General features: G+C 50.5%; 1 protein-coding gene across 1 annotated transcript; it reads left to right on the forward strand.

The window, feature by feature from the left end:
• Positions 1 to 1,106: 1,106 nt before the first annotated feature.
• DIPK1C (divergent protein kinase domain 1C) lies at positions 1,107 to 18,395 on the forward strand (the record flags this gene model as incomplete). The annotated part of the gene is made up of 4 exons (XM_080684124.1): positions 1,107 to 1,313; positions 7,586 to 8,251; positions 13,076 to 13,240; positions 16,400 to 18,395. The coding sequence occupies 4 exons, from the start codon at positions 1,107 to 1,109 to the stop codon at positions 16,604 to 16,606; spliced, it is 1,245 nt and encodes a 414-aa protein (XP_080540250.1). The 3' UTR covers positions 16,607 to 18,395.
• Between the last annotated feature and the right edge of the window lie 1,618 nt (positions 18,396 to 20,013).

Genomic DNA, 20,013 nt, shown 5'->3' on the forward strand with positions numbered 1-20,013 from the left:
ATTCAAAGTAAAGGAGCGGAGGGGAGAGCAAGAGAACCGGATAGAACAGCCGGATCCGGCCTGCGAGCCGTAGTTTGCCCACGGCTGGGCCAGAATAAGCTCCTGCAGAGTGAGTGGCAGGAGCCCTGGGCCTGCACTTGCAGAAGCCCTCAGCTGGGACAGTTCGGGGTGCACCACCTATCAGGACTGGGGTGGGGGTGGGGGGGGCAGGAAACAGGCTTTCAGGGAGCAGCAACTTGGTGGCGTGGGGAGGAGACAAGAACCAGGGACAGGTCTGCCAGCCGAGGTGCCCGCCTATTTTATGTAATGGCTGGGGTAGAGCATTGAAGCTCACTCCCTGAGACCTTGCTACAAACAGACCTAAATGCAGATTTAGACACGTTTATTGAGTGCTTTCTCCTTGCCAGGGGGAAGCAGAAATGTTTAGTGCTGCACTTTTTCTCCTGGAAAGGACACCCTGGAGTTTTTGGCAGCCTGGGCAGGGGGGTGGGGGACTCAGGATTCAGGATGCTGCCTGGGAAAAGTGGGCGACAGTGGCCACAGCGTGACAAACTGTGCGGGACCCAGGACTCTACGCAGGCTCAGGGTCTCACCTGTGGAGGGCCTTTCAAGGCAGGGTGATGTAGGGGAGGGAGGAATCTAACAGAGGCAAATGGTGGTTGGGACAGAGAGCAACCCCGGGGTCTAGATCTGAGACACTGAGCTGCCGCCCAGAGGAGAAGGGGGGGGAGGGTTTTGTCTGAATTGAAGAGGTGTTGGCCGAGGAGCCAGGAGTCTAGACCAGGGAGTTTGAATCTGCGCGGATTCTGTTTAAGAGGAGAGCTGATCTGGGGGCAAAGGTGCAAAAAAAGCGGAAAGGGTGTCTGGGTGCTGCGGTGGAGTGGGGCGTCCAGCATGCACCGACCAGGGAACGGCCAGCGCACACCCACTTCCCCAGTGCTCCAGCGGACACCCTCACCCACCTCAGGACTTGCTGGGCAGGGGATCCAGCAGCGGGGCCTCCCCTCCCTTCGCGTGGCCTCTCCCCCGCATCCCCTCCCCCACTGAGCCGGCAGCAGTGGAGCCGCGACAGGAGTGCAGGGCACAGGCTGTGGCGCGCGCTGGCCATGGCGCAGACTGCGGGTGCGCGGGGTCGGCCAGGGCAGTGCGGGCGGTGCGGGAGGCGCTGGAGGTGCGGGAGGCGCGCGCTGCTTGCCTGCGTTGCCTGGACCGTGGTCTGGGTGCTGGCGGCTGCGCTGCTGCTCCGCGCGCACCCCGGGGTCCTCTCTGAGCGCTGCACGGACGAGAAGAGCCGGCGCATCCTGGCCGCGCTGGTAGGTCCCGCTGCCGCACTGCCCCGCGAGGTGCGCCAGGGTGAAGGGGTGGGACCCGGGTTGTGGGATGCAGGATGTGCAGGTCCCAGTCTCCGTGGGATGGGCACTGTGCACCCGAGCCCTCCGGGCGCGCAGGGGTGTTTCTCCCCACATCGCCAAAATTGGTCCTTTGTCCCAAGAGTCTTCCTGCCGGACTGCTCTCCCGCCGCCCCTGAGCCCGCGCTCCTAAAGAAAGTTTGCTGTAGGCTCTGAGTCTCCCCACAACCCCTTGGTGGCCCATCCCGTGTGGGGCAGCCGGGTTAGGGGCCAGGATGCGGACCAAGATGCCTCTCGGGTCCCTGGGTCCCTGTTCTCTGGCCTAGGCTCCGTTCTGTGATTCCAATCTGGGCTTCACCACGCCGAGCCCGATGCGCTAACAGGGCCCTGCCTTCTGCGCCCCAAGCTTTGCTCGCCTCACACTCGCCTCATGCATCCGTGGGACCCCAGGCACAGCGTGCTTCTGGGAGGCGGTCCGACCCCCGTGGGCCCTAGTCCTGGGGTAGTGGCTGCAGTCTCTGTCCCTCCACGGGAGGGCCTGATTGCTCCTCAGCTGGGCGGGGCGGGGCGGGGAGACAGAACCGCAGGGTTCGGTCTGCGCGCACTGGGCCCCAGATGCTCATCAGTTGCTTCCCAAACGTTGGCTGCTCCTTACTGTCATTTTAGTTCAGAAGGTTACGTGCTTTAGGAGATTTGAACAAAGGTAGAAATCCCCCAAAGGAAAGCCAAGAAAGATGAAGATAGTGGCTACTCCTGTTACATTGATTTGTGAAGTGTTTATTCACTCTCCAAACAGTGAGCATCTAAGCATTTGGTGTGAAAGTGATCTGTTTTCTAAGAAATCTTAGAGAAACACATGGGAAGTTTTTAGTTCAATTGCTTATATATGGGTGGACCCTTTGAGATTGTAGGTTTGTGTTTTTTAAAATATATTTTTATTGATTTCAGAGAGGAAGGGAGAGGGAGAGAGGAAGAGAAACACCAATGATGAGAAAGAATCATTGATCGGCTGCCTTCAGCAGGACCCCTACTGGGGATCGAGCCTGCAACCCAGGCATGTGCCCTTGATCAGAATTGAACCCGGGACCCTTCAGTCCCCAGGCCAACGCTCTATCCACTGAGCCACACAGGCTAGAGCTGAGATTGTAGGTTTTCAAAACGGGGTAGCATAAAGGTTTTCAAGTAAATGATTTTTTTATATAAAAAGTGAGATTGGAAAAATTTAAGGAATAATGAGTGAAAGGTACAAGCTAAAATAAATCATATTCCCTAATTGAGTCTGACATGTGTCATCATGAATGGACCATAATGCAAATGAGACACTCATCATTGATTCCCTCCATCCTATCATCTATCCATGCATCCATGCATCTATGCATCTACCACCCACCCACTGATGGTTACACTGAAGTTCTATCAAGTTTTCTTTAAGTTACATGAGCTCATTGATTTTCCCAGGAACCCATATAAAAACTCCTTTCTTTTTTTTTTTTGGGGGGGGGGGGCGCTGATCGACTGTTTATAGTGAACAAAGATTAATAGTTTGACCAAGATGGAATACTTCTGTTTACAAAAATAATAGAAAATAATCTTTTAGATTAAAGTAAAAGATGAATTCCACTTTTCATTTATCTACCTTTGACTAAGTGGGAAAGGCCAAATGGAAATGAATAGCCTAATATAAATTAAGTAATTGCAAATCATAACTTTCCAAGCGTTTCAGCCCATAAATTAAAGCCAGTTCTGATGAGCGGTTCTACCACTATATCTCCAATGGCAGCCCTAGGGGGTCATTTTTTAGTCTGACCTAAAGCCAAAGAGGTCGGTCCTGCTTCTGGAGGCTCTCTCCTTTCCTGTTACCAAAAGAATGATTTGAAATACCAGGTCCCTCTTGCTGAAGTTCACCTGCCATTGTCTCCCTGAACTGACTTTTCGGGGAGCATCATTTGCACGCCTTGTTTGAGGCCATGGTTTCTCCCACGTGATCAGGACTTGGCTTTCTCTCCCTCTCTTCCTACCTTCTCCATTCTGACTTGTTGATGTGAGCCCCACGCAGCACGCTGGCTCCCTTTTACCCAGGACACTACCCTAGCACAAGCTTTGAATAAGACCCAGTCTGCAAACCTCGCTTGCTGGGCCCTGGCTGCCCCGCAGAGGCTGGCACTGTGGCCTCCCAGGACTCGAGCTGAATCGAGCGTCTGTCTCTGGGCTCCCCAAGCACTTTCAATTCATTCTGCCTGGCTTTTATCCTCAGTAATGAAACAGGCTGTTAGTTTTCTGACTGGCCTCCAGACTCTCATTAGCTTTCCCTCTGAATACCAGAGCATAGAAGGAGTAACTGAACTGAGTCAAAGGGAGCCCTCTCTCTCTCTCTCTGGCAGGGGCAGCAGAGTTGTGGGCAAGGCCTGGAGTGTTCCCAGGCCCCCAGTGCACAGGGGCATTGTGGCCTGCGGGGGAAGTCTAGCTGAAGCTGAGGAGTCAGGAGCCAGGTCTGCTGCTAGCCCCAAGCTGCCCACCTCCTGAGGGAGCCCACCGCACTCCCCAGCCCTGGAAGAGCCAACTGGCCTTGTTCCAAAGAGTCGAGCACTGGGTCTGAGAGCTTTGGATTTTCCTAGTCAGACTGCAGTGCTCCTCTGTACTGCGGCTTTTCAGCTCATCCCATAATCAAGACATCCACATGCCCTCTTAGACTGCCCTGGAAGGTTGCTACAGCCCTACTGTTCCAGAGAACAGTGCCAGGAGGTCATGCAGGCTGGTGAGCCTTAGGCCATGCTTGGTAATTCTTGCACCCTGCTCCTATTCTGCAGGCGGAGTTCTTCATGCAGTGGCAGAGAGGGCTGGGCTCCGGGTGCCTGTCTGCTTCTCAGGGTAGGCACTGTGATGAGAAGTTTTACATGTATAATTTCACTTAATCCCCTCCACAACCTCTGGGAGGCCAGTGCTTTGACTATCCCCATTTGGCAGATGGTGAAACTGAGCCCTAGAGAGGTCAGCTTGTCCTGATTTATGCAGTTAGTGTGTGTGGAGCCAGGGTGAACCATGTGCAGTCTGATAGGACAGACCCTGTGACAGCGAGTGGCTTCTTTAGTAATGAGAACCGTCAGTAACAACTGGGTATACTTAACCCTCCACAGCATATCGCTTTCAAAGCATCTCACAACTATTCCCACAGCTGTTATTCAGAGGCTTCACTCCCTTTTGGCTAGTTAGGCTTGATGTGATTTAATTTAGTTGCCTACATTCGGGGTTCTTGTTTAATAGGACAGACTTGTCTTTTTTGCTGTGATGGAAACCTAGGGCCCTAGCGCATATCCAGGGCGCATGCCCAGAAAGACTTTATAGCAGAAAATAACTATTCTCCTGAGTGCTCATCCAGGTCAGGAAGGCTGCCCAGCGGACTGGCCAGTTGTTCTGAGAGTCTGCAGTGCACAGCGTCACTGCCGGGGAAGGATCCTCATTGTGTGACGATTGCTAACCACATAGGAACTCAACACTCCTTAAAAACAAAACCAAACACACAGAAAACCCAGATCTTAGGCATGACCCCTGAGACCTGTCAACCATTTCCCAAACTGGAATGGACAGGCTTTGCTTTTGCCTGAGAAGCATGACAGAAGCTGGAGAGATTCTAAGCGACAACCACTAAGAACCCTTCCTGCAGAGCTGGGCAGCTGAAAATGTGTGTTTGCATATTCTCACACAACCCACAGGAAATACAAATGCACGGTGAGTCCAACTAAGTAGATAATGCCACTTAACTACAATGAGACTTTTTTCTCAGTGTATACCTGTGGACTTTGTGGGCACACACATTTGGGTACAGAAACACACCTGTCTTCAAACTGGCAGTTTGGATCTCCTCATAGTCAGAGAAAACGGATTTTTAAAATGGAATTAAAGGAAATAAAAGCACTTTTTTTTTTTTTTAGTTAAAAAAGAGCTTCTTCACCCTGGCCAGTGTGGCCCAGTGGTTGAGTGTCATCCCTTGCACTGAAAATTTGAGGGGTCAATTCCTGGTTAAGGCACATGCCCGGGTTGCAGGCTCTATCCCTAGAGGGGGATGAGGGGTGTGCAGGAGGCAACCCGATTGATGATTCTTGTTCATCAATGTTTCTCTCTCAACCTCTCCCTTCCTCTTTATCTCAAAATAGAAAAAACACACCCTTTTTTGAAGGGGAAAAAAAAGAAGAGCAACTTCAATAGGACCTGCTGCTAAATAAAATAATTTAATGATTGTCTCTACCATGATGACAATTACTCATTAGTTTGTAACCTCATAATTTATACTTTAAATTTGCTGTTTTTTAAATGCTAGATGAAGCTTTTCTCTATGTTTAGTATGCACAGACATGTGAAGACTCTGCAGATGCACTCTGGCACTGGTGACCAGAATAGCTGCTGTGGACAAAGTTTACATTCTACATAAGAGGCGTGGGAACCGAAATGCCCCAAATCCTAAAGGATGATAGCAGAGAACAGTTGGGTGATAACTGCAATGTGTGTGCTTTGCTCTAATGTAAGCGGTCTCCTATGATAAATGAGGTCACAGACCTAAGACCTCACCTGGGCATCTCGCTCCACTCCCTGTCCCTGCCGATGCCTAACACCACATCCCTCATGCCTCAATGTGCTGATCTGCAGGAAACAGCCAACATTAATGTTCCCCTCCAAAATCCATAGGCCGTATGCCAAATTCAATGATTAGACTGTTGTTCAAAATATCTTGCAACTCCTGTTTGGAATTGCCTTCCAAATTTGCAGGGGCAAATCTTGGATAGGTTTCAATTCAATTTGAATTTGCTTTCATCAGTGCAGTATAGTTTTGTAGGGAAGGCTGAGCTGTGGAAAGCCTGCAGGAGGGGGGATGGCGCAAGGGTGGGTCCTTTAGTGAGAGCCCTGGACAGAGGAGCATCCCCACCAGCAGGTAGGGCCGCCTCAGGGGAAGGTTGATCTGACCCTTGCAGGGTAGGAAGCATTTGTGCCAGGTGGAGATGCAGGAATGGCTTTTTTTTTTTTTTTTTTTTTTACAGTTTTAAAATTGATTTTTTTTTAGAGAGAGAGAAAGGTAGAGGGGGAAAGAGAGAGAAACATCTATGGGAGAGCAAAACATCTATTGGCTGCCTCCTGCACGACACCCAACAGGGAGGGATCAAGCTGCAACCCGAGCATACGTTCCAACTGGGAATGGAACGGCAACCCCTTAGTGCACAGGATGATGCTCAACCAACTTAGCCACACCGGCCAGGGCAGAAATGGCATTTTTGATAGGACACCCCAGTCCGTCACACAGTGGCCCATGCTCTGACCTGCTCTCCACATCCTGAACTGGTCTCGTTCTCTGAACATCCCATGCTACTGTGCAACTCCAGGTCTTTGCACAGGCTATTTCCTGCCATGAAACTGCTCTCCCCCTCCTTGTCTGCTAAGCAGACCTGCAATCTGTCTTTCAAAAGTGAGCTCAGATGCATCTCTCCAGGAAGAAGCCTCCTTGGCTCCCGACTTCTAAGGACCAGGGCTGGATAAAACTAGCATTCCCTGAGATAACCAAGTCCTCTGCACTCATGACCTTGGTTGACCTCCACAGGCCTCCTGTGATACAGTATTATCATCCCATATTACAGATTTGAAAACATGCCCCACACCTAGTGAGGGGCAGAACCCAGGGACAAACCCAGTTTTCCCAAACCACACTTCCCAAACTTACCTTGCCCATGTCATACTCCGCTATCATTGATGAGTTTCAAAGGCAGCCACCACTGTTCTGTGAACTCTGGAGCCTGGTACCTGTAGTTGGATGGAGGCTCAGCTCTCGTACAGCTGGACTGAGTTCGGAAAGTGGCATTGTTAACTGGAAGCTGGCCAGGTGTGGCTGAGGCAGGTGGGCCTTGTCTGTGGCCATTGCTCTAGCAAGTCCTGGCTGGACTGTCTTCTTAGGGATAACTGCAGTGTGGTAGAGGTGGGGTGACCACAGCTGGACGGTGGGAGACCAACTTCTGGGCTCTGGGTGTTTTGATTTTGAGAATCTAGCCCCGGGTCTGATTGAGAAACATAAATATGAGGCACTTTGAAGTCTTTTATTTAATTATGCACTGACTTCCCAGAGACCCTGCAGGGCTCATGAGGTTCCCCTCAAGGGCTGATGAGAAGCATTCCAAGCGCAGGGACCAACCTGGGCCCTTTTCCTGCCCCCTCCCGCGGCCACCACCACCTTGTGACCTACTGTCCCTTCTCTCCAGTGCCGGGACTACCAGGGCGGGGCGCTGGCGGGCGACCTCTGCGAGGACCTGTGTGTGGCGGGGAGGCTGCGGTACCGGCGCTGCCTGTACTACGAGAGGGGCAAGAAGGTGCTGCAGGCGGACTGGCGCGGCCGCCCCGTCATCCTCAAGTCCAAGGAGGAAGCCTTCTCCAGCTTCCGGCCACCCGGCCTGATGGAGGACCAGGCCGAGGACGGAGGCCAGGGCTTCCGGGAGGCAGAGCTGCTCCTGCTGGTGGCGGGGGAGGTCAAGAGCGCCCTGGGCCTGGAGCTGGCGGCCGGCAGCCTGGGGCCGCTGTGGCCTGGGCGCCGGGGCGCGCGCTGGCAGGGCCAGCTGGCCAGCCTGTGGTCGCTGGCGCAGCAGGAGGAGTTCGTGCTGCTCAGCATGCTGCACGGCCTCAGCCCGCACGCCCCGCCACTGCTAGGCTCCTGCGGCCACTTCTACGCTGTGGAGTACCTGGCAGCGGGCAGCCCCCACCACAGGGCTCTCTTCCCCCTGGACGGGGCCTCGCGGGGCCAGGCCCAGGCCATCAGCGACATGGCCCTCAGCTTCCTGGACCTGGTGAGACATTTCGACAACGACTTCTCCCACCGCCTCCACCTCTGCGATGTCAAGCCCGAGAACTTTGCCCTCAGGAGGGACTTCACGGTGAGTGCTCCTTGCAGAGTGGACACATCATGTGGGGAACGGATGGTTTTAAATGGGAGCTTTTCTGAAATCCTGGGGCACACAGTAGCATCATGCTGCCTTGTAGCCTGGACAGCCCACCCAGCCCAAGCTGAGTTCAGGAGAATTCAGAGGACACATACACCTCACCCCATTCCAGGGGGTGGGTGGAATGAAAGGCTGGACAGCAAGAGCCCAGGCCCCAGAGGTGAGGCGTGTCCTCCCTGGGGCTGTTCTGGAAAGCAAGCTCTTGTTGAGAGCAGAAAGCAGTCTTCAGGGATGAGGGGCCACACAGGATGATGAGGAGGATGGCCTTTGGGGCTTTTGGACAATAATGCTGTCTTCAAACTGTCCAGGCTCCATGACAGTGTGCAACATTTTTCTAGCACTTTCTCCCTGGAGGTTCTAGCTAGCTTGCCTTCCATGGGTAATATTTCTAGAGGGACTCGAGTGGGGCGCCTCCTGCAGGGACAACCCTGCCCAGGTGGACATGGTGGCCTCTGCACTGCTCTGAAGGGCAGGTGCAGTTTTGCTCCCTCTCTGGGGAATTGAATGAGGAGGAGCTGCAGTGGCAGGAGGGACTGCAGTGTCATTGGAAGGTGATCCCCGCTCTCCTTCCCCCCTCCCTAGGTAAACCCAGGTGTCACAATAATGCTATCTGATCTGGCTGCTCTATCCCAAGGGCCATTGCCTGGGGTCACCCCTGTTGCAATGAGTCATCTCTTACACTGCAAGTGCCAGCAGGTGAAGGGCCAGGCCAACTTCACTCCGGCCACCTCAGTGGGCTGGGCATTGTGGAGGCTGGCTCATGGTGGACTATGCTCTGTCAACGTAAGAAATGTTCAAACCTATAGAGAATTTTTATGAGTTTATTGGGCCAAACTGATGACAAAACCTCAATAGTTAGAGATTATATTCCAGAGAATGACAGTTTTACATCTTTTAAAATACATTACAATAAAAATAGAAGACGTAAGTGGGTTACATGAAATCCATTGGTGATAGATTAGGGAGGTAGGAGAAAGCAAAGTGGAGAAACCTCTGGGGTTGGATAAAAAGTAAAATGATAGACACATACTTCTTTCACTTAGGTGGGTGCAGGATTGTTAACAGACAACAATTAACTCAATGACGATGAGGGGATTTGTGGTCTCTGCAGAGCAGTGCCTGTGCTTTGAGGGGTCCAGAAAAAAGGAAATTATATGCATATACGCATAACCATGGACACAGACAATAGTGTGGTGAAGGCCTGGGAAGGAGTAGGTAGGAAGGGACTGATGGGGAGGAGGTGGGGGGAAAGAGGAACATCTGTAATACTTTCAACAATAAAGATACATTTTTTTAAAAAGGAAAATTACTTTGACATTCCAAAGACATGTTATCTGAGATGCAAAAAGATAATAGGCTCAATTAAGGTAAAGATTGAATTTTGTTAGGGAAAAATACTGCCTTTGGACATGACTACCTGCCATGAATTGCTTTTAGTTTAAAAATTTTCATTTCAGAGCATCCTATGTGGTTACTTTAGGTGTCTGAGTTTGTAAGGCCACCACCCAGGCCTCTCCTGAGCTTGCCAGGTTTAGTATATGGTTCCTCTTATCCACCCCAGTCAAAACATAAGGGACAAATAGAAGGTACTATTACAGCCACAGGAATACCTTGGTATAACAGCCTGAAATCAATATAGAGCCCTTCTCCTGTCAAGTCTTTCTCATGGTGAAGGGTGTCATAGCATTTTGCCCCCACTTCTTTGTCTTAATGCTCTGTCCCTGGCTATCCTAGAGAGGCTGATAAGCCAGGTAGTTCCAAGTGTGGGAGGGAAAGAGCTGGGGCGGGGGTTAGGGGTGGTTCCTTGAGGTTCCAGAGAGTTCTGGGAAGTCCCAGGAGACCTGCCAGACGAGCTGTGAAAATCAGGATGCCCCGACTCACCGGCTTATTTCTCAGAGCTGAGGTCCTGGCCAAGGCTTCCTTACTTTGTGAGCAGGAAGGTTATGTAATGAACACAGAGGGCTGTGGCTCTCCTCAGAGCCGTCCTGGGGACCCAGCCACCCTGAGGCCTTGGGCAAGGAGGCATGGAGCGTTCACATACAACCACCAGCTTTGGGCAGTTAGGGGTCCGTCCTTCCTGTTAAGAGGTGATTTGTTTATTCATCCAGCAAGTATGAGGGCATGTCAGTGAGTGGTGGCAGTCGAGGGAACCCAGCGGCTGTCTGGGCTGGGTTCCCAGGAAAGGCTTTAGAAGGAGGTGGCGCTGATGGGTCTTCCCGAGGAGTGAGCAACATGGGGCATTACTGGCTTGCAGGCCACTTCCATTGGGCCTTCCAGCATCTTCTGCATCATAGGCCTAAGAGAGTTGTTCAATGAAGTCCTGGCTGCTCTCCTGACCGGGCTGGACTTGCTGTGCCTGAAGCACTCGGCCCTGAAGCATGCAGCCCTGGCTGCTGCCAGAGCGAGGGTGAGGATGGGGAGGGAAGGACCAGATTCTACTGTACTGACCCTGACATTACTGACCTTCCTCACGAGGCTGAGGTTCAAGAAGTCCATTTTACCTACGACTTTAAGTAAAAACCAGCCGTGTCCACATCACCAGAAAATGGGTTAGAAATGCAAGTTATCCGCCTTTACCCAAGACCTCCTAGGATGGATGTGGCCGTCTGAGTTTGAGAAACAAGCTAGAAGATCAGCAGGCGGGTCCTCCCTTCGGGCCTTGTTGCAGTTGCTCAGATGACAGGAAGAATTGATGACTCAAAGTCATTCACTTCCTCCAGGTCCCCACTTACAGGTCCTGACGATTTATCCCGGGGTTGCACAAGGACAAGTAGGGTACATCATTGCTTCATGCTCCCGGACTGCTGCCAGCAAGTGCTCCTTTCAAGCAGGTGATATGTTTCCTCCCCAGAGCCACGCTTCCCAGTGGAGAATGAAATGCTTCTCATCGATCCTTTCTGGGCTGGTGCAGGATGAAGTTTGAAGGTGGCATGAGTTAGGTCACTCCACGTAGGAAGAATTTTAGGATTCTCCTGATACAATTTGAGAAACCTCCTGCAGGTCTTCTGATTTGTTTGGTCACTGTTCCTATTTTTGGTATTTATAGTTATGCTCACAATGGCTGTAATCCATCCTATGCCATGCACAAAAATTAAAAGATAAATCTGGTTCTCCTAGGAGTTGAGAAGGGAACCATCAGAAATGGTAAAGAGAGAAATTGCAAGGAGCTGAGATTCCATCTGGGGCCCCAGAAGAAGCTGGGGGGATTGCCAGAAACTGTAGAAGGAAGAGGAGGATCTTGTAGCCCCAATAATACACTAGAAAGGCTGTAGATCATTAGCATAGCCTCATACTTTTTCAGTCTATTAACCAGTGCAAATAATGAAGTGAGCTATTTTTTTTGGCTAAATAATGAGACAGGAAAAACTGATTAAAATGATAATTTCTATTTGCTGTGCCTGAATTAGTAATTAGGCAAAGCTATTAACAAGGAAAAAGTTCCCCTGTTCTTTTTTTTTCATTATTTTCCCCATATTTTGCAGTAAATTATTTTCCCTCCTCAAGAAATACTCCCCAAGAAACTTTATTGCCATTGGCATCAACCCTGAATGAGAAACAAAAACAAATGAACCCTTTCTTGAGATGCTACCAATGGGAGAAGGAAGGGATGATGTTTTGACGTTGACCTGTGAAGGCTTGTGAAATGCCACAGACTCCCTCAAATTCATCAAGTCTTATAAGCTGTTTAATACCTTGAAGCTATAAACAGCTTGATTTGGGCCAACTCCAGGTTTTCACAGGTTTGAGGTCTTTTTTTTTTTTTTTTTTTTTTAAATTCAGGTGGTGAAGGAAATCTGCATAATTTAGATATTATTCTTGTTTTGAAGCCTCTTTGGTTTGAAGCCAAGAAGATAAATCTGAGACTCCAGGGGTCACAATTCTTATGCTGACTATGACATGTAGTGTCTGATGATATTGGATCGGACTCTATACATATCAACCCTAATCTGAGAACTTTGGTGCTGTCCTTTCCCCCCACATGCCTATCCAAAGAGTCAATTGCCAGCCAGTTGACTCAGGTAACAGAGATGCCGTAGGAAGACAACCTAGATACAGTCGGCCTTGTTTTCACCTTCACACCCACAGACCTGCCTCTTGAACGTAGTTTCCTTTTATTGCTTCTATTCAAGCGGGTGGATGACCTGTCTCTCCCTGCTTTGTAATCTTGACCCTTGAAGGCCAGAGACCAAAGTAGTAAAGCAAGGATGGGGAGTCAATTCATTTTTAAGACATTGCAGAGATGCTACTTTTAAAGCTGAAAAAGGTTTAAGGATGAAAAGGGATGCTCCTCTGTACAGTCCCAAATCCTAGGCTTTCCTAGGGCAGTGGTCGGCAAACTCATTAGTCAACAGAGCCAAATATCAACAGTAAAACAATTGAAATTTCTTTTGAGAGCCAAATTTTTTCAACTTAAACCTCTTCTAACGCCACTTCTTCAAAATAGACTTGCCTAGGCCGCAGTATTTTGTGGAAGAGCCACACTCAAGGGGCCAAAGAGCCGCATGTGGCTTGCGAGCCGCAGTTTGCCGACCACGGCGCTAGGGACAGCAAAGGTCCTTCTAGAAGTGAAAGCCTTGCGATAGGATCTGTTCCTGTTGCATGGCCTGGACTCCGCTGGCTGCAGAGCTCTGTGACCGGCCCCCTGTGACCGGCCCCCTGTGACCCCGGCTCGGGAACACAGAGGTGGAGGTGCTGCCCAGGCTTCCTCTGTGCTGAGCCCAGTGCCCCCTTAATTACCCTGTGCTTGTTTGGTTACAGGTCGTGGCTATCGATATGGACATGGCTTTTTTTGAACCTAAAATGAGGGAAATTCTCGAGCAGAATTGCACGGGAGATGAAGACTGCAATTTCTTTGACTGTTTCTCAAAGTGTGATCTCAGAGTCAACAAGTGTGGTGCGCAGAGAGTCAACAGCAACCTGCAGGTAAGCAGCGGCGAGACTGCTCTCTGGAGCACCCCACCCTGTGCCACCTGGGCCTGATGTGTGCTGCGAGGGTGGGGATGGTGCGAGGTGGTGGTCTTTCATTCTTTGTTGTCTGCCCCATGAAGTTGTTGGCCATGAGGTCCAATGGATACAGCTCCCAGCAAAGTCAGCCTGGTTCCCTGCCCCTCCCCCCGCAGCCTGCCACACACACTGAGAATGAGTACTAAGAATAAAAGGAATGCAAAGCCATTCTGAGAAACTGGCCAAATTAGAGAGGTTGGACAGATGCCACAGTCCCGACAGGCATGGGTTAGGGCCAGCAGGTGGGTAATAGAAGAAGAGAGAGTGTGTCTCAAGTTCAGGAATCAGCGATAAGTAGGAAGGATGCTGGGTCCAGGCTCTCAGATAGGGTCTAGAGTCAGGGAGGTCCCAAAAGCAGGGCTCCAGACCCCACCACTCCCTCTTCTTTGGGCAGAAGTTATCTGCCCTCAGCCCTCCCCTGAGGCTCTCAGGTGGGCATGGATGAGCCTGAGCTCTTAGGTGTTGACTGCAACCAGGAAGAGCCCATGGCTGAGAAGCTGGGCCCACCACCTGGTTGCCTGTGGTCAGTCATGATTGTGCCCTTGCCTCACCTCCTCTTTCCTGCTCTCTTATTCACTTATCCAACCCACTACCCCACTCACTTTTCTGTAGCTGTTCTTCCCTACCGTCCTCCAACCCAAAGGCCAGTGTGCCCGTATGCAGTATGCAGACCTGGCGATGTGGGCTTGGGCCAGAGCAGGCCAGAGCTTGCTGCTGCGTCATGCAACAAAGGAGGACTGTTCTCGGGAGACCTGGCAGTGGTGTGAATCTGGAATTCCTGGACCAGGCCAGACAAAAGCTCTGGGTGGGAAGCATGCAACAGTGATATGGCCTTCAGAGGCCTCTTCTCTGTCCCAGCCTCTAACTTCATGTGCACGCACACCCTAGGCGGGTCTGCAGGGAAAGCCTCTGCTTCAGTGGCGGGAACAAGATGATTGACACTACAACAGCAACCACCTACCCTTTGCCCATAATGAGAGACTAAGGTTCCCATCCCTAATACAGGGCGGGGCAAAAGCAGGTTTATAGTTGTTCCTATTGAAAATATACAATTACTAATAAATAATAATGCAAGAATAAATTCTGTGTTTTGTGTACTCACAACTGTAAACCTACTTTTGTCCCACCTCTTATATAAAGGTCTCTTATAGATCTATTGAGGCAAGTGATGACCCTTATCCCTTAGCCTCTGAAGCTCCGAGAGTATCCCCAGGATTGTCCCTGCCCAGCAGAGCTTCTTTGCCACATCCCTGGGGCAGTGTCCTGTGATTGGTCAGTGGGGGTGGGGCATTTGCAAAGCACAGTGTGAAAGTGTGGTCCCCGAGGATGCCCCTCAATAAATCTCCGTGCACAAACCTCCCTCTTAGAGTCTGCTCCCCAAGAAACCAACCTAAGCAAGGGGCAACGGTCCTTATGATATAAAGAACATGTACAAATTAATATGAAAAAGTTCAACACCTGGTGGAAATGTGAGCAAAGGGTATCAACTTGACCATTCACTGGAAGGGAAGCAGAAATAGCTTTCAACCTGACTGATAAGAAATGCAAATTAAACCTTCTCACCCATCAGCTGGCAAACATGAAAGATAACATACGTGCTGGCCAGGGCGTGGGGCAGAGGAGCATTCTCATTGTACACGGCTGTGAGTGTGTAACTTAGTACAACTTCTATGGGGGTCAGTTTGGCAAGACGTATCAAAGGAAAAAATGCACAGACCCCTTGGCCCAGAAACTTCATTTCTAGAAATTTAGTCACTCACAGAAGTGACATATATGCAAGGTATTTATTTCAGTATTGTTCATAATAGCAAAAGTTAGTAAACAACCTACATTTCCATCATGGGGAACTAATTAAGTACTTTATGATACATCCACACGTGTGAGGGACAGCCATTGAAACGAATGGGATATCCTTATAAGAACTGATTTGGAAGGCTCTCCCTGATATTTGGTTAAGTGGGAATGGAAGCTGTAAGCCAGCGGGCATTATATACCCCATTTATGGAAAGTAAAGGAGAAAGACTTGCACGCACAGGCTTGTGTGTGTGCACAGACTCTCTCGAGAAGGGGAGTCGAGGAGGGGGTCGTCTCTCAGAGCCGGAGTTCAGTGTCTGGCTGTCGGGACGGGATGGAGACTAAGAGTGCAGTCTGTCTTTTGGGACAGTGTACATTTTTGCACATGAAATGTGTTGTCAACTCAAAAAAAGAAACAAGAGAATGTTTTCTTTAAAAGAATCCTTGCCCTTGCAGGCACTGGGAGACAGAAGTTAAGGTTATTTGTTTCTGTGAGACAGCAGCTCCATAAAATGGAGGCATTTGTTAAATGAAGCTAATATAAAGCCGATATAGAAAAAGGAAGCTGTGTTAATTATGCCGCTCCTAGTCCAGTTCTCCCAATCGAGAGGAAACAGACAGCTGTGCAACACACAGAAGGTGTAAACTGCGAATGTAAAGAGAGCTCCAACATCAGTGAATTCCATACCTGCTTAGAATGAATGGTCACAAGATAATGGCTTAAACTAAACCATCTCGAAGGCCTTACCACCTTTCCCCCCTGAGCCTCAAGGTGCTATCACATGTGCATACTACTCTCACCAACATGTCATTGGACCCTCAGGACACCCTGTCCTGGTTATCACTGTTCCTGTGACCAATGTATGGCTAAGAATGCCCAACCTCAGCAATGTGGTGATAGGGGGGAGGGTGACTATTCTCAGGTCCTCCGTGGGGCTGCTCCTTACCCAGCAGTTACTGCCTCTGACTTCCTGCTCCCTTCATCTTTGGAAATGTACTCAGTCCTTTGTGAAGTGTCACCTAGAACTTCCTCATCTGCTCTGAGGCCAGAAATGGAATTTTCTACTTGATATGAGGTAGCCTTCTCTCTGATGCAAAGTTTATTCGTGGGGCTGAGTGCTTAATTTCCAGAAGGGAAGGTACCTACTGGGATCTGCAGGACCCTCCCCGAAGGCCCCTGGGGATGTGGAGCAGAGCTGAGGTCTATAGAAGGACCACTTGCGGGCTCTGGGTTCTCAAGGGGATGCGCTCCCCGAATGAATGTCTCCCTATCCTTCCCCTCAGGTCGTCTGTGACAAAATATTCCGACACTGGTTCCCCTCGACTCTCCAGAGCTCTGCCATTTCCTTCCAGCTCCAGCGGCAGTTGCGGGAGGCCGTGCAGGAGTGCGCAGACCCAGGCGGCCCCCAGAGAGCAGCGCCCACCATGTTCTGGAGGCTTCAGCGCCTCCTCCAAGCTGCGCTGAGGGAACTGCGGGAGGCGGAGAAGTAGCCACAACGGCCTTTCAAATGCTTGCTCAGGAGAGGTGACCTCTGTGTGGTTTTAAAGAGGAGACATTGTCACTATGTAAATGATGGTCTCTGAGATACTGTGGCCTCCCAAAGAGCAAGGCCACCTATAACGCCGTCTCCATCGTGCGTCCACTGTTGTGGTGTGCGTGTCCTTCTGTCCTGTCCTGGCTTGATTCCTTGTTTGGAGAGACAATCCTGGCCTCTGACAGTCACTCCTTGGAAGGTGATATGAGGGAGGTGGGCACAGAGCTTTTTGCTGTTGGAGAGCCCTCCCTCCGAAACAGCACAAATGCCAACGTGCAAGTGCTCTCGAGAAAGTGCTCATACTCAAAACAGACGTTTCCAGCTATTCTCGCTGCAGATAGTTGTCGGGTGAAAACATGCACATGTGTACATAGTTGTGTGTACGTGTGTGTGCACACATGTGAGCACACATGCCTAAGTGAGCAGGTGAGTGTGGACAGGTGAGAGTGAACAGGCGAGTGTGTGAGGTGTGTGAGAGCGGGTGAGGTGTGTGTGCTGTGGGATGGGGGAAGGTGGTTTCTCCGGTGTGTCCTGTGAGACCGCTGGCCAAGCTAGCCAAGAAAGTCTCCTTGCCTTTGGAATGAAACGCAGTAAAAACAGCAGTTGCCTTGTTAGGCAGTGCGGTTTGTGTTGGAGTGTGTGAGAGACACCTCGTGCTGGTATTGGTTGTGAGGGCCCCGTGGACGCTGTGGGCTGTGTTTTAGGGAGCACCACGCCCCTTCATGCAGTCCGTCCTCCCGGGGAGCCGCTTTCGCAGTGACAAACCCCACACTATTTGTCTGTGCCTTGCCCACCCTTTCGGATCCAGGCCCAGGGGAACAGCCTGCTTGTGTTGTTTGCACACATTTTCCTAGGTCGGCACCTCGGCTGGCTCTGTGCGGTGACATGTGAGGCGGAGAACAATCTAAGGCCCAGCAGCTCTAAGTTCCGTGGCTCCTGAGCGGCGTCTGAAGGCCCGCGGTCACCTGCTAGGCCGCTCATCAGCCCCCTGCACTGTCTCACATGAATGAAGTTTGTAAAGGGCCCCCTCATCATAAACATGAACGCCTCCCTCTGCATCGGTACTCCCTGCAGGAAGCAGGACTCCTGGCCGTCACTTTGTGGCAGAAGAAAATGAACACTAACGTTTGATTCCAGAGAGAAGAGCATGGCCTTTGCCTCGGAGCGCGAGGCTCTGCGGTGCTGGGGGTCTCAGGGAACCAGCCCTCTGGTCGGGGTCTCCGTGAGCCAAAGGCTTCCATGCGCACAGTGTGCAGCAGAGGGCGAGGAGGGAGGGGCCGCAGGCTTCGGGGTCTGTTGGCTTTGGCACTGTGAGGGCGGTGAGTCTCAGGCGGGTTGACCGGGTTGAGAGCCGCCCTGAGTGCTGGCCCGGAGCTCCCTGGCCAGGCAGGGAGGTCTGGCTCCAGAAAGGGAAGAGATTTGTTCTCATTTCGACCCGAATGGAAACAAATGTTTTTGTTTATCATGGAAACTATGCAATATGTACTTACCCAACACAATAGTGTTTTTATTGTTGAAAAGGAGCAGTTTTATCCCTTTCCCCTTGCGTTTGACCTCTCCCCCCACCCCAACCTCTGTCTCCCACACACCCACACACACTCACACGCCCTTTTCCTATCCTGCCTGCGGAACTGCATTTACAGCAGTGTTTCTTGAACTATCCGTGGTAAAGTTTCGCTTTTATTTTTTTATTTTTTTGCTTTTAGTTTTCAATCCCTTGCAAAATAAAACTTTTATATAATACAATAAACAAACACGGTTGTATCAGTATTTAATATTGTTAATGTGACAAGTGAGAGTGTTTCTTGCTTATCTGATGAGCAGCCACCCTCCCGGTTGGGGCAAGTGTCAGCCTAAGTGGTCGGCAAACCGCGGCTCGCGAGCCACATGTGGCTCTTTGGCCCCTTGAGTGTGGCTCTTCCACAAAATACCACGGCCTGGGAGAGTCTATTTTGAAGAAGTGGCGTTAGAAGAAGTTTAAGTTTAAAAAATTTGGCTCTCAAAAGAAATTTCAACCGTTGTACTGTTGATATTTGGCTCTGTTGACTAATGAGTTTGCCGACCACTGGCCTAAGTGATTTCTATATTTTGTTATAAAAACACGCACAGTAGACAGAACACTCTCAGAGAAATGTGCATGGGAATCAGGGGCTTATAAAGTGGGTTCAGCAAGCACAGGCTATGCCTTTTCCAGTTGCATCCAAGTTACAGTCATCAGTGCTTACTTCATCTCCACTTCCCGGAGATACTTTTTCACAATGTATCTTGATAAGGTATAGTTAACATTACCTTGCGATGAAACCATTCAGATCACACGCCCCACTTGGTTATAGATGACAGACATCAACTGCACAGAAACTGTGGGCAGCTCAGGCCACATGCTCCTGACCTCGTGCTTCCTGAACGGCTCAGTACCATGGAGGGGTGGCCGTCCTGGCAGTACCACGTGGCTACATCTAACCCTCCTCTCCATTCTCACCTCCTCACGGGGCGGGAGCAGCAAGCTGCTGCATCTGAACAAGATTGGTCGATACAGAGAACCATGGGCAGAGTTTCTCTCTCCACCAGTGGTCCTAGAAGACTGCTGCTTCGGAATCACCTGGAATCTTCTTCTAAATGCAGATTAGAAGCAGGGTCTTTGGGGCTAAGGCTGCCCCCAACCTGAGATTTTTGATGCACCCCAACGTTTGAGAACACTGCTCCCTAGGCCTGGCCCAGTCCTTCTTCATTCTGAAGACCATCCCTGGGTGACCCAGGCTGGTCTTGAGCTGGGGGGGTGGGGGGGGCGGTGACATCCCCAGCTAGTCTTTCCTCAAGCATGCTCCCCTAGGTTAGGGGCATTTAGTCAGGTTTTGTTGTTGTTGTTGTTTTTTTTCTTAAGAAAATATAATCTTTAAATAGAGCAATGGCTTTCTAACCAATCACTTTTGGGTAATAGACCTGGAGGCATGAATTCCATTCTTTTTTTTAAAAATATATTTTATTGATTTTTTTACAGAGAGGAAGGGAGAGGGATAGAGAGTTAGAAACATCGATGAGAGAGAAACATCGATCAGCTGCCTCCTACTGGGGATGTGCCTGCAACCAAGGTACATGCCCTTGACCGGAATTGAACCTGGGACCCTTCAGTCCACAGGCTGACGCTTTATCCACTGAGCCAAACCAGTTAGGGCCATGAATTCCATTCTTACAACTTCTATTCCTTCTTCTTACTTCTCTTACTTTTATTCCATCTCTTACTTGTCAGCAGTCGCTGTTCACCAAACTCCCAGGTGCAAGTGCCAGTTGACTCTGACCCCTGTCCTTGGGCCAGGGGCCTGGGAACCCACAGGCGGTCCTGGAGCATTTCTCTGCCCTGAGTCT

Source organism: Plecotus auritus (genome assembly GCF_963455305.1).
Source record: "Plecotus auritus genome assembly, chromosome: 8".
Lineage (NCBI taxonomy): Eukaryota > Metazoa > Chordata > Mammalia > Chiroptera > Vespertilionidae > Plecotus > Plecotus auritus.